General features: G+C 42.6%; 1 protein-coding gene across 1 annotated transcript in view; it reads right to left on the minus strand.

Moving 5' to 3' along the window:
• The window catches only part of spag1a (sperm associated antigen 1a), a gene marked incomplete at both ends in the record, with an annotated part of 20,221 nt that extends 9,587 nt beyond the window's left edge, over positions 1 to 10,634 (minus strand). Inside the window, 3 exons of the mRNA XM_083645954.1 lie at positions 1,697 to 1,849; positions 5,001 to 5,100; positions 10,286 to 10,634. Coding sequence (XP_083502080.1) covers positions 1,697 to 1,849; positions 5,001 to 5,100; positions 10,286 to 10,634 — 602 coding nt within the window. The remainder of the gene's footprint in view (positions 1 to 1,696; positions 1,850 to 5,000; positions 5,101 to 10,285) is intronic.
• Positions 10,635 to 11,289: the final 655 nt, after the last annotated feature.

Genomic DNA, 11,289 nt, shown 5'->3' on the forward strand with positions numbered 1-11,289 from the left:
GCCAATTGTATGTAACATACCAAATAAAAGCAAACGGCAATGTCTAAGAATGCAATGCCATGTAACTGGCTCGTTAATTCTGGCATTCCAGGGAATTACGTTAACGTATGCAGGTCTTTTATAGACGTAAGACGTCTTTTATAGACTCGCCCCTCCTTCGCTACGGGGGCTCAAAAGTCGCTCATCCCGATCTCGACTCTTCTCGTCCCTGGCACCTCAATGGTGGAACGAGCTTCCACCTTCGGTCAGGACAGCTGAATCACTGCCGATCTTTCGGAAAAGACTAAAGACACACCTTTTCAGGCTCCATCTGGGCCCTTCTTGATCTAACTTCTTTCTCTCTTTCTAAAAAACTAAAACAAAAAACTACTAACCTAAACTAAACTTGTACCACTGTTCCTTCAGAAGTTGTAGTTGTCATAGACTGTGCTCCATAGTTGATTGCTCTATTGCTGACAAAAATGTGTTATTGTAAGTCGCTTTGGATAAAAGCGTCTGCCAAATGACGTAATGTAATGTAATGTAAGTGGCTCGAGCGCTCGGAGGAGACAAAACAATCTGAAGCTTTCTTTGTTGGAGTCCAGGTATGTTTTACAAGAAAGTGTTCATCATTGTCGACGATAACGTTATCTGACCTGGCTAACAGTGGATACTCGCTTACTTGCTGTGTACCGAGCTCAAAGTAGTAGGCTAGGTTCTTTGTTTTACCCCCTGCACTGTCCGCTACAAAAACAACTCTCTTCTTCTGACATTCTTTCGTATTTGGCGCCGTGACCGCCGGAAGTGTTAACCCGACCCGGAAGAATTTGGCCCACCCCCGCGTCTGAACATAAGTCACAGTCAATGGAACGACCACATGCAATTCAAATGCACAAAAAGAATTTGAGTGGTGATGACTGAACACAACCCAAGATATGTAGGACTGAGTATATTCAACCTGTTCAATTTGAGGAGAAAAATTGAGGCAAAAATAATTCCGCCTCGGCCCTCCCCTCTTGTTTTACCGAGCGAAAGGTAAACACGTTGTCCCCCTCCAATGATGTAGATCCACCCTTGGGTCAGTCCCATTCATTGTCATGCCGGCGCCCCCTAGCGGCACAGAGTCAATGTTATAGTGTGACTAATGGACCGACGGATGTGGACACGACGGAGACCAATCCACTTAACACATTCCTGCCCGGGACATGAACAGCCTTTCCCAGGCTGGGAGAATGGACGCTCTCCGTGGTGCTGAAGGTGGCGCTTCAACCCAGGGGTGCGGCATCAAGCTGCCACAATGTACAGAGTGGGTACAGGAAGTCAACCGTGTGCTATCAAATAAGGCCCCCAGTTTCTACAGTTTGACATTCCAAACCAACACCCAGAGAGGAAGAGCTCATCAGTGAAACCACCTGGTGTTGTGGTCGCTCAGAATGAAAACCAGCAGACTATTGAGCACTTGATTGCACATGGTAGATAAGCACTGGTATAGATCATCATCTGTAGCCCCCACCTTCCTTTTACTATTAGCACTGAGAAGAGCCAGGATGAATGAACTTTGATCCTGCAACTTCTAGAGAGCTCGTCCACTTTGTAGAAGGTGAAGCACCCCGCGTGAAAGTGGCTCAAATGACCGTCCTCGTGCCCTCGACAGACCCCCCCGCTGGTCGAGGTGAAATCTACTCTCATCATGTCCTGCCGGTGTTGTCGGGCCCACCTGTGGACGCTGTCGTGGGCCGCCTGCACGCTGGTGTCTATCTGCAGGACAGTCTTGTAGTCCGCGTAGGCCTTCCTGTAGCGCTCCAGCGACTCGTAGGCCATGGCTCGGCGCAGCAGGGGCTTCAGGGAGTAGGGCTGCAGCTCCAGAGCCCTACGAGGATCAGAGAGACGCACGGCACAGACAGAGCATCAAACCCACGCACAGTCCACGCACAGCGTATGTGTGCCACAGCCACAGGGGGAATGAGAGTGATCTGCCACAATGTATCCGTGTAGCAGTGTTGGGCAGTAAAGAAAAGTAGAGTAAAGTAACGTGTTACTGTCATTTTATTACGCTCCTAGTAACTACTAGTAATGTAATGGATTACAATTGCCAAAACAGTCATTATATTACAGTTACTAATCCAAGTAACTTCCAAGTTACTACATTACTTTCTCCAGCGCTGACATGGGGCTAAAATGGAGTGTGGAGATAGGTCAGACCACTGTGTTGCCAGAACGTGATTCGTTTTTTCCTCCTATAGGCAAACAAATAAAAAGTCTGCAGTTTGGATGATTGTTGACTCCTCCTGTAAGGTTCATTATTGTTCCAATAAAGTGGATTCAGCTGTAAAAGGAGCTGGCTAAACAGGTTGTACCTCATTTTTTTCGGAAAGGGGAGGGGGGGAGGGGTAGCTAAAGTAATAGTAATGTAACTATTAACGTAATCTGTAACTAATTACTTACTTGAAACCAATAAAGTAATTGTATTACTTTTTAAATGAGGAGTAATAGGTAATAAGTAACTAATTACATTTTCTGAGTAACTTGCCCAACATTGTGACACATCTCTACATAGAGAATAACTTTCTGAGAGACTGTGAGCAGCAGCAGTTACACAAACTAACTGTTTAAGCCTTGAGGTGTGCGTGTGTTAAGCCCCAGTCTATAGCTGTGTTTCCATTACAGTTTTTCGCAAAAGAATTGCGATATTTCTACAACTTCGACAATGTACAATTGCGACTTGTAGGCGTTTCCATTGAAGTTGCGTTTGAGTGATTCCCCGTTGCAGCAGCTGCCACAATGATTACGCACGGGGATCTGCCCCATATCCCGTCCCCTGCATGCTCAAATCCAACCAATGGTCAATGCAAATCCCAACATGAAGTTACAATGCATATAAACGAGCCTGATTATCAATTCAAAAGAAAATGAGTCGCAAAATGTTGCTGGCTGCGTGAATGCAGTCAGCGCGACAGGCAGAGGAAAAAAGGTAGCCTAATAGCCTACAACTGGTCCGATTTAGAGATGGAGGGGGGAAAAGGCTGATTTGGTTCTATAATTGCACCTGAAACGTGTGCAATGTATTAGCCTACTCACAGTCACTGTATTCACTTCAGACAGCACCACCGCACCAGTGTGTGCTTTTCATCCTCTCATCTCGCCGCTGTGCCAAATGCGCGCACACAGGCAGCCTGCTGTCACCATGGACCGATTTCTGCCATTAAACATTATCTAATTTGCCCGGCTACGCTTTTGCATAACACTCGTCTTTCTGCTAGGTAGCGTTGCTTCAAAGTTTTCCACTTGCTGCGGAGGTTTTGACACGGCTATCGAACCTTACTTACCAAACTTATTTTCTGCTCCTTTTCCAAGGGATAATATGGGTCACATGACGTGCAAATGCGAAAAATGTGTTTCCATTACACTTTTGCGATAAACTTCTATATCGACACGTCTGAAAAACCACCTCATGAGAGCGAAAAAACTTTTTGCGATATTTGGGAGGTTTTTCGAAATTCACGTGTTTCCATTACCCAATTTCTATTGCGATATTTAGATTTTGCGCATTTCTGAGGGTAATGGAAACACAACTTATGTCAATCACACCCAGCCAGGGCATTAAGGACTTAGAGTAGAAATCTGGAAATCCCTCTTCCCAAGACGCAGCGCTGGAAAAACATGGGCGTATCAGGTAGACTACTAGCAACTAGTAATATTCTATTCAAAGTGGAATGTCACTTCCTGCTTCAACACTGTACCAGAGATTTTCATCCGCCATTTATTTTCCCATAGACATTTCGTAAAATGCTTATACAAATAGTTTTACTTCGTCAAACCAAACGGTTCAGATATATTTAGAAACAGGAGAGACCACATAACATTTCACTCGGACCAAAACGTTGAAAAAACGCGGATTTAAAGAAATTATTTTTTCCCGTGTTTTGGTCGTAGTGAAATGTTCTATGGTCTCTCCCGATTCTAAATACAGGTGAACCGTTTGGTTTGACGAAGTAAAACTATTTGTATAAGCATTTTACGAAATGTCCATGGGAAAATAAATGGCGGATGAAAATCTCTGGTACAGTGCTGAAGCAGGAAGTAAGCGGTCACTTTGCCTCTCTATTCTATTCTATTCTATTCTATTCTATTCTATTCTATTCTATTCTATTCTATTCTATTCTATTCCATGAACACCTCTCTTGATCTAAATGATTATGATATATGTACCGCTGTGTAAACACGGCATCAGTAGGGGAGAGCAAGCTTTTCTTTTGTCTTTTAATTGCCGTCCCACGGTGAGTCAACATGTTTTGTCCTGTCCCTGTGTGTGTGTGTGTGTGTGTGTGTGTGTGTGTGTGTGTGTGTGTGTGTGTGTGTGTGTGTGTGTGTGTGTGTGTGTCTGTGTGTCCCTTCAATATGTCGATGCTTCAAACACAACAGGCAGGAGTGGGGTGAAAGTGATGCCAATCCAGGATAGTCCCATCTTTATGAATGTAAGTTAGAGAGTAAGATTTAGCGCATACAGCTGCTTAGTGTGTTCCACGTTTATAAGCAGTCGTTCTTAAAAGAAAGACTGAAACAAGGTATGAAGAAAAACATGCATTATGGGCCACACACTATGCTCACAATTGTCTATCAGTCTGACAGAACAGATAGCAAACCAACACACTCCACACAGGCTCAATCGTTGAATCACTGAAAGTGTAACTAAAGCTACACAAACTAAAACCTAAAGACTTTCGTTATGAGACAGAAAAAACGAAATGAAGTAGTAGCAAACACCATCATAGATCTCATGGAAACTAAATCGAGATGGAAACGATGCACAAACAGACAAACGGACAAAGAGACACTGTAATGGAAAAATGTACAACACGCATGCACACGTGCGCACACACACACACACACACACACACACACACACACACACACACACACACACACACACACACACACACACACACACACACACACACACACACACACACACACACACACACACACACACACACACACACACAGCTGACACAACATGCTACCTGGTACAGTCCTGTATGCATTCTGAGCTGTTTCCATCCTTGAGGTAGCAGGCAGCTCTGTTGGAGTGGAGAATACAGAGGTCTTCTGGACTGTCGATGCCTGCAGGGGGGACAAAGCGTACGTTCAGCTGGGAGACTCCATTCATCTCTGACCTCAACATGACACACAGGTCCAGAGCAACGCATTTACAACACATGATCAAGGCTCTGCATTCAGCACGCTCGAAATAAGAGGATTTGCTTGGGGGTTGTGACTGCGTGGCCTTAGCCTCGGGTGCTCCAGACCGAGGAAAAGTGCAGACTGCAGAAACAGCTCACGCTAACACGGTTAGAGCAGCAGACCACCGACATGCTGAGTCAGTAGTGCAGACTGCACAAACAGCTCACGCTAACGCAGTTAGAGCAGCAGACCAGCGAGATGCTGAGTTGGCGAACGGATGGACAGATGGAAAGGATGTGTTGTCACTCAGTCCACGCAGTAGAGTTGCTTTCTACATATCTTTTCTCCTGCTAACTTCCATGCAAATTTTCAGCCCAATCCGACCTGCGGTGTGAGCGTGCATAGATGCATAGAAGACACACAGACAACTTCAACTTTATTATGTAGATTTTTTTTTTTTTCTATATAAAAGAGATCATCACACAAGGCTGTCAGTGCTTTTCTCTATGGGTCTGTCTATTAAGCACCTGGTGTCTACTCTGATCTTATCTTTTTAAGCCTGTCTCCAGTGCTGCAAAAATAGCCATTACTCTTGCCAGCTACAGCTACTTACATCTACAGTACATTAAATCATACCTAAGACTGAGTCCTATACACCAATATATGACTTCAATCATACCTAAGACTGAATCCTATGCACCAATACATGACTTCAATCATACCTAAGACTGAATCCTATGCACCAATACATGACTTCAATCATACCTAAGATTGAGTCCTATGCACCAATACATGACTTCAATAATACCTAAGACTGAGTCCTATGCACCAATACATGACTTCAATAATACCTAAGATTGAGTCCTATACACCAATAAATGACTTCAATCATACATAAGACGGAGTCCTATGCACCAATACATGACTTCAATCATACCTAAGACTGAGTCCTATGCACCAATACATGACTTCAATCATACCTAAGACTGAATCCTATGCACCAATATAGTACATGACTTCAATCATACCTAAGACTGAATCCTATGCACCAATACAGTACATGACTTCAATCATACCTAAGACTGAATCCTATGCACCAATACAGTACATGACTTCAATCATACCTAAGACTGAATCCTATGCACCAATACAGTACATGACTTCAATCATACCTAAGACTGAATCCTATGCACCAATACAGTACATGACTTAAATCATACCTAAGACCGAGTCATATGCACCAATACATGACTTCAATCATACATAAGACTGAATCCTATGCACCAATACATGACTTCAATCATACCTAAGACTGAATCCTATGCACCAATACATGACTTCAATCATACATAAGACGGAGTCCTATGCACCAATACATGACTTCAATCATACATAAGACGGAGTCCTATGCACCAATACATGACTTCAATCATACCTAAGATTGAGTCCTATGCACCAATACATGACTTCAATCATACCTAAGACTGAGTCATATGCACCAATACATGACTTCAATTATACCTAAGATTGAGTCCTATACACCAATACATGACTTCAATCATACATAAGACGGAGTCCTATGCACCAATACATGACTTCAATCATACCTAAGACTGAGTCATATGCACCAATACATGACTTCAATCATACCTAAGATTGAGTCCTATACACCAATACATGACTTCAATCATACATAAGACTGAGTCATATGCACCAATACATGACTTCAATCATACCTAAGATGGAGTCCTATGCACCAATGCATGACTTCAATCATACCTAAGATTGAGTCCTATACACCAATACATGACTTCAATCATACATAAGACGGAGTCCTATACACCAATACATGACTTCAATCATACCTAAGACTGAGTGATATGCACCAATACATGACTTCAATCATACATAAGACGGAGTCCTATACACCAATACATGACTTCAATCATACCTAAGACTGAGTGATATGCACCAATACATGACTTCAATCATACCTAAGACTGAGTCATATGCACCAATACATGACTTCAATCATACCTAAGACCGAGTCATATGCACCAATACATGACTTCAATCATACCTAAGACTGAGTCATATGTACCAATACATGACTTCAATCATACCTAAGACCGAGTCATATGCACCAATACATGACTTCAATCATACCTAAGACCGAGTCATATACACCAATACATGACTTCAATCATACCTAAGACCGAGTCATATACACCAATACATGACTTCAATCATACCTAAGACTGAGTCCTATACACCAATACAGTACATGACTTCAATCATACCTAAGACTGAGTCATATACACCAATACATGACTTCAATCATACCTAAGACTGAGTCCTATACACCAATACATGACTTCAATCATACATAAGACTGAGTCATATGCACCAATACATGACTTCAATCATACCTAAGACCGAGTCATATACACCAATACATGACTTCAATCATACCTAAGACTGCAGAAGCGTCATGCCCATTGAAACTGAGGGGGCAGTTGCCCCCTCAGATTTTTTGAAAAAAAGAAAAGAAGGGGGAAGTCAAATTCATGCTGTTAGTTATTATAGGTATAGTTTGCATAGCAAGTTAGTTGGCTATATTTGTACTACCATGCAGCTAAAGTTAGCATTGTAATGTTAGCCAGAGCTGTTATGGCAGTGAGCTGTTTTTACCACTACCACCACTATCACAGGTAAATCCATTTGATGTCTCCAGGTCAAGATGCAGTTTTTTTAAATAATTTGCATTGTGGATATAGTCTTTTTATGTGAATAACATTTTGGGTGAAGCAAGATTGAGCTATTTCAAGAAAAGTGGCAGCAGTGTAGAAGCTAGTGTCGAAGTGACTAAGCTAATAACCATAAAAGCACAATCACTGAAATCTCTAAATAAATATACAGTATTTACCATAATGATGACCCAATGATAATTTAAAATGAGATATTATAAATCTGGCCAACATTTTAGAAATAGCTAAATGGACGATTGATAGATAAATCAATCAATCATGAGTGGATTCAGCACACTTTATCTGGGCAGACTGATTGAATCATTGCAGATCTATTCAGACCTTAGGTCGCCACCAAAACTTTTCTGCTGGGGACCTTTGGTCGCTGCCGAATGTTTATCTCTAAATACATATACAGTATTTACCCTAATGAGAAAAGGAGCAAAATATTGATGGTTAAAACCGAATAATGATATCACAACACTCTAATCCCTCTAAACTCTAATAAAAATTTTTTTTTTTTTTAAATGAGATCTTCCTCTAAATCTGGCTTCAAATGGCCAACATTTTAGAAATAGCTAAATGGACTGATTCAATCATGAGTGGATTCAGCACACTTTATCTGGGCAGACTGATTGAATCATTGCAGATCTATTCAGACCTTCGGTCGCCACTGACATTTTTTAGCCGGGGACCTTTGGTCGCCACCGAATGTCGCCCCCTCAGAATTTTGGTTTGCATGACACCCCTGTAAGACTGAGTCCTATGCACCAATACATGACTTCAATCATACCTAAGACTGAATCCTATGCACCAATACATGACTTCAATCATACCTAAGACTGAATCCTATGCACCAATACATGACTTCAATCATACCTAAGACTGAATTCTATGCACCAATACAGTACATGACTTAAATCATACCTAAGACTGAATTCTATGCACCAATACATGACTTCAATCATACCTAAGACTGAGTCCTATGCACCAATACATGACTTCAATCATACCTAAGACTGAGTCATATACATCAAGACATGACTTCAATCATACATAAGACTGAGTCATATGCACCACATGACTTCAATCATACCTAAGACTGAGTCCTATGCACCAATACATGACTTCAATCATACCTAAGACTGAGTCATATGCACCACATGACTTCAATCATACCTAAGACTGAGTCCTATGCACCAATACATGACTTCAATCATACCTAAGACTGAGTCATATGCACCACATGACTTCAATCATACCTAAGACCGAGTCCTATGCACCAATACATGACTTCAATCATACCTAAGACTGAGTCCTATACATCAAGACATGACTTCAATCATACCTAAGACTGAGTCATATGCACCAATAAATGACTTCAATCATACCTAAGACTGAATTCTATTCACCAATACATGACTTCAACCTATGGCCAGGAAGGCTTTCCCGGTGCCAAGAAGACACTAAGCAACTCCCTTGTGTATACCCAAATCTATATCAACGTCAATGAAGCCTTCCTTGGTCTCTGCTGATCTGATGTTTGTCTAAAAACCTCCATCAGTCCCACTCATAAGAACAATGAGGTTCAGTACTCTGCCCTTTATCTGGACAGATGTGAAAACAGAACTGACCTTATACACTCAACTCTTACTTTCATCTTATAGCCTACTGCCACTTCTGTGTAGGATGCTAAAGGGAGGAGCTTGTGCATTGTTGTCTTAAAGGCACACTGCATTCATCATTGAAACGGGATAGCCTGTAGTTTGGAGCTATATGACACTCCAACTGAACTTATATCTGATACCCTTATGAGGGCCGCTGCACAGATGCTAGGAGATAGCTGCCTCTCTGCCATGCCATCCATCTGTTGCCTTCTCTAAACATGTGTGGCCTATTATTCGACATCAGTAGTTGAGTCGTTAACACATCACAAAGCACAATGCATTGAAACTGTTGGACCCAGCCCAGGTTATTTAATTGATCTCAAATCTATTTAAAAATAAAGATGTGACATGCACATTTCCAATAAGGTTTGGCCTGCAGTTGTGATTCCTCATTTGGATTGAACATGATAATAAAAAAAACACTTCTGTGGAATTATAGGCCTTCATCTATCACTGGCACAGAGACTGTTTTCTATATTCATTCTGTTAGGTGGGATACTTTCCCCATGTATATCAAGTTTAAAGAAAACACAGTGTTATACCTATACAGCTATATTATGGGGAAGTGTCTGAGGATGAAATATGTTGTTCCTGAGATGGATTTGAATAATCAACAGTTATTCTCCTCAGATGAAACATAGGCCATTGAAATAGACTCAGAGTATTGATAGTTGTAAGAAAACAGCCAAACTGTCCATAGTGCTGCCTTACCTGCGTCAGCACAGCCATCAATAGCTTGGCTGTATTTCACCACGGCATCCCCAAACTGCCCGTGCTTGAAGAGGTGGTTGCCCTCATTCTTGAGCCGGGCCAGGTGAGGAGGAAGGGCGCCGGCCGGGGCGTCCAGATAGCTGGTGTCCACCACGGGGGCCGTGTCATCCCGCCTCACCTGTCCTCCAGGATGGCTCTCTTCCCTTTGAGTACCGTTGGCCACCCCCTTCTCCGGAGACCCCTTACCCCTTACACTGCCCCGGCCTCGCCTCCTGCTCCCTGGTGTGGCCTCCTCCGATTTGGCACCCCCTCCTCCGCTACCCGGGGGTTTCTCCTGTGCATTCCCCATAGCTGCACTCTCTCTGCAGAGTGTGTCCCGTCTCTCTCTCTCTCCCTCCCTCACGCTCCCTCTCTCTCTCTCTGCAGAGTGTGTCCAGTATCTCTCTCTCTCTCCCTCCCCCACTCTCCCTCTTACAAAGCTGCAGCTAATCCGTTACCGGTTGGGGGGATTTATGTCGGACACGCCCCCTGGATGACATATCTGTGGTGACGTCAGTGGAGGGGGAGGGGTTGTAGCATTGCAGTGCTGCAGCAGGACGCCTCTGATGGGAGATCCTCAGAGCAAAGGGCTCGACTGGAATGGAGCAGTCATGACTGCCTTTAATGCGGACTAAAGGAGACAATGTTTGCCATTTAATGCACCCTCAGGGAACATTATTTTCAATGTGAACACCTTGTCAAATATCACCTAAACAGGACTTATTATATTCTCAATGATTTGTCTCGGTTTCAGGAAACATTATTATTAAATTAATTTAAAAAATATATTATTAAAACACATTTTACAGCCGTAACAAGAGTGAAGTTTACACATATTTGGGTTAGCCACTAGTTAGGCATGATAGAGGGACTACTGATGTAGCCTACATGACTGCACTGAATTTGCCCCAACGCATTCCAATTTGATTTTTTTTTGCAATATTTCAAAAATGGGTTCATTTTAC

Source organism: Poromitra crassiceps (assembly GCF_964638095.1).
Source record: "Poromitra crassiceps genome assembly, chromosome: 11".
Lineage (NCBI taxonomy): Eukaryota > Metazoa > Chordata > Actinopteri > Beryciformes > Melamphaidae > Poromitra > Poromitra crassiceps.